The sequence below is a fragment of the Rhagoletis pomonella genome, unplaced genomic scaffold, assembly GCF_013731165.1.
Source record: "Rhagoletis pomonella isolate Grant_MI unplaced genomic scaffold, Rhpom_1.0 Rhpom_scaffold_00015, whole genome shotgun sequence".
Lineage (NCBI taxonomy): Eukaryota > Metazoa > Arthropoda > Insecta > Diptera > Tephritidae > Rhagoletis > Rhagoletis pomonella.
The window spans coordinates 4,939,763-4,942,476 of record NW_023458569.1 but is presented as its reverse complement, the minus strand read 5'-3'; the positions used below and the strand labels follow the sequence as shown (position 1 = coordinate 4,942,476).

General features: G+C 37.6%; 1 protein-coding gene across 2 annotated transcripts in view; it reads right to left on the bottom strand.

The window, feature by feature from the left end:
- The window catches only part of LOC118749388 (zinc finger protein ush-like), a 622,067-nt gene that overhangs the window by 120,280 nt on the left and 499,073 nt on the right, over nt 1–2,714 (bottom strand). For both annotated transcript variants that reach the window (XM_036484195.1, XM_036484196.1), the window contains exons 2-3: nt 351–1,065; nt 40–261 (exon numbers count right to left, since the gene is read on the bottom strand). In XM_036484195.1, the coding sequence (XP_036340088.1) occupies nt 40–261; nt 351–1,065 (937 nt within the window). The remainder of the gene's footprint in view (nt 1–39; nt 262–350; nt 1,066–2,714) is intronic.

Genomic DNA, 2,714 nt, shown 5'->3' with positions numbered 1-2,714 from the left:
CAGTTTGGCGGTAGAACATTGCTGCTATGAGCTGGCGATGTTTGGTGCATACGCATATGTCTATTAAGGGACACTTTCTTGTCGGCACTGTATGAGCATTGTGTGCACGCATATTGTTTTCCAGTCTTTATGGCCTTAGTTGTTGGTTCATCGTTAGAATTGTTTATACTAGCACTGCTGGTGCCACTCGACGTGTTGGCGGTGGTTTTCTCAGCTACTACCGTAGAGATCGAAGCACCCTTTGCTTCCATGTCTTTATTGCTACAACAAAGATATAGATCGCCTATTGTGAATCGATATTGTCTTAAGATGCGAAGCATCCCACCCCTGCGATCGATTTATGTACTTACCGATGTGAGCAATAGTATGCCTGATGCGCTTCTAACGTTGATGGTGAACTGAAGTGAATGCCACATGGCAGACACATGAACAACTTCAAGCGTGGTGCGATTTCAGCGGAAGCAGTGAGACCAGTCACTGTGTCAACCGTCGCCGCTTTAAGCACCGGTTCCGCCAAACTAACCACAGGAGCATTTATCGAGGCTTCTATGTCTTCCTGTTCGGACAGTGCTGGTGGTGGTGGAAATTGCGCAAGCATGTTTTTCGTTTGCGTCTCTGCATGTAAAGCTTTAAGGTCTTGCGCATCCGGTTTCAAGGCCGGGTCTGATGCCAGAAACGAATTTAGCCGCAATTTCGGCATTGTGGGTGAGGGTGCGGGTTCTATTTCATTATCTGTTAGTTCGTCCTTATGTGGGCTGTTGCTAACAGGGCGTTCGTCGTTTGAGTCTAGAGAAGTTGCCTCGACATTCATTTCGCTTTGTTCTTCAATCATCTCATGATCTACGTTTACTTTGATTTTACGTTCTGCGGATTCTTTATAAATCTGAAATGACTCGGTAGAGTTCGACTCATTCGAAGTTTTGACAGTTGTTTCATTTCCTGCCCTCATAAGCGGTGATATTCGACTTGTTCGATCGCCGTCTTCCCTTGTGATCGTGTCATCTGCCATTTCGATGCTAGTCTCTTCATTTTGACGATCATGAGCATCTAAAAGCTCTTTGGAATCTGCAACAACATAAGAAGTTAGGCACAAAAATTTATATTAGTCCGCAATTTATAAGCTAATGGCCATATTTATAATAAACAAAATGGATGTAAAGAGCTCTATAAAGTGACATTTTCATAAAAATTTTCAACTTCTAAAGCAGCTAAAGTCTTCTTTATTTTTTATGAATTTGGGTGTAATTTTATATAACAAGTTTATAAGTACATTCATGCATAATATCGCACACGTTCTGCAATAGTGTGTTAATTGACACAGTACGTTTACCCTCCAGCAAGAAAGAAACAAAAAACTTTGTTGTAATTTTTTGAAAAAAAATATCTAAAATAAGGTATTGCTTGCCCATATTATCCATGGATTATTATATTCAATAATAAAAGGTTTGCCCAGAAAATAGTTTTCTCGCTCCCTCTTGACAAAATCGGCTCCCTTAGCAAGACACTGTGTGTGGGTTCGTGTGTGTGTGCAAAGCTTTTGTAAGGGATTTAAGGGAGTGTCAAAACTCTAATGTCAATAATGAGCAAACGTTTAATTATTGAATCCAGTGTTGCCAGTAACTGTGTTAATGAAATCCCGTCTAAATACAACGTAAATCCCGTTTTATACTAAAGATATAACAGAAATCTCGCGCTGTATGTATAATAGACATAAAATGCTTTCGTATGTATGTATGTAAATTAGGGTGCTTGTTTTTGCGACTATTGTTTTTTTTCACTCCTACCTCGAAATTTTGTGGAAAACACCTAAAAAAAATCTCCCTGAAAATTTTAAACCTTAATATTAACATTAAGTACTCGCACAAGGCGTGCAAAGATTTCTCATATTAAATACACGTAAACTTTGATTTTTTTTTCAAAACTCTACGGCTCTGAGGTATTTTATAGTATAATCTTGGTCAATGATGGGTTTACTTCAGAATTGAATGCTCTACAAAAGTGTCCATTGCAGCGTAGTCGTTACTCCCACCAGCGAATTAGTACGGGTCACTAACCCCAATTTTTCATGAAATTCTCGTTCATTCAATTTCCTGCAAAAAAAAATCTATGAAACCAAATCGCTAACATCGATATTTCTTGAGATATTGGACTTTGAAGTTGATCAACAAATTCTACAATTCAGCTCAATAGTTACTCCGTGAAAATTCCACACTACCTCAATTTCAAAGTCCAATATCTCAAGAAACATCGATGTTGGCGATTTAGTGTTCTGAAATTTTTTTGTAAGAAATTGAAAGTCCTACAAGTTTTCGTTTACATTTTTTCTGCAGCTCTTGTTATTTACGAAATAGGGTAAAAAAACGAGAATTTCATAAAAAAAATGGGTTTAGTGACCCGTGTAGTACGCTGGTGGAAGTAAGAATTACGCCGCAATGGAAAACCTATCATTGACCAAGATTATACCATAAAATGCTTCTGAGCTGTAGAGTTTAAAAAAAAAAAATCAAAGTTTACGTGTATTTTATATAAGAAATCGTTGCACGCCTTGGGCGAGTACTTAACGTTAATATTAAAGGTTAAAAATTTCAGGGAGTTTTTTTTTTAATGTGTTTTACACAAAATTTCGAGATAGGAGTGAGAAAAACAATAGTCGCCAAAAAAGCACCCTAATGTACATAGATATGCAATACACATAGGATTTATATACATTAGGG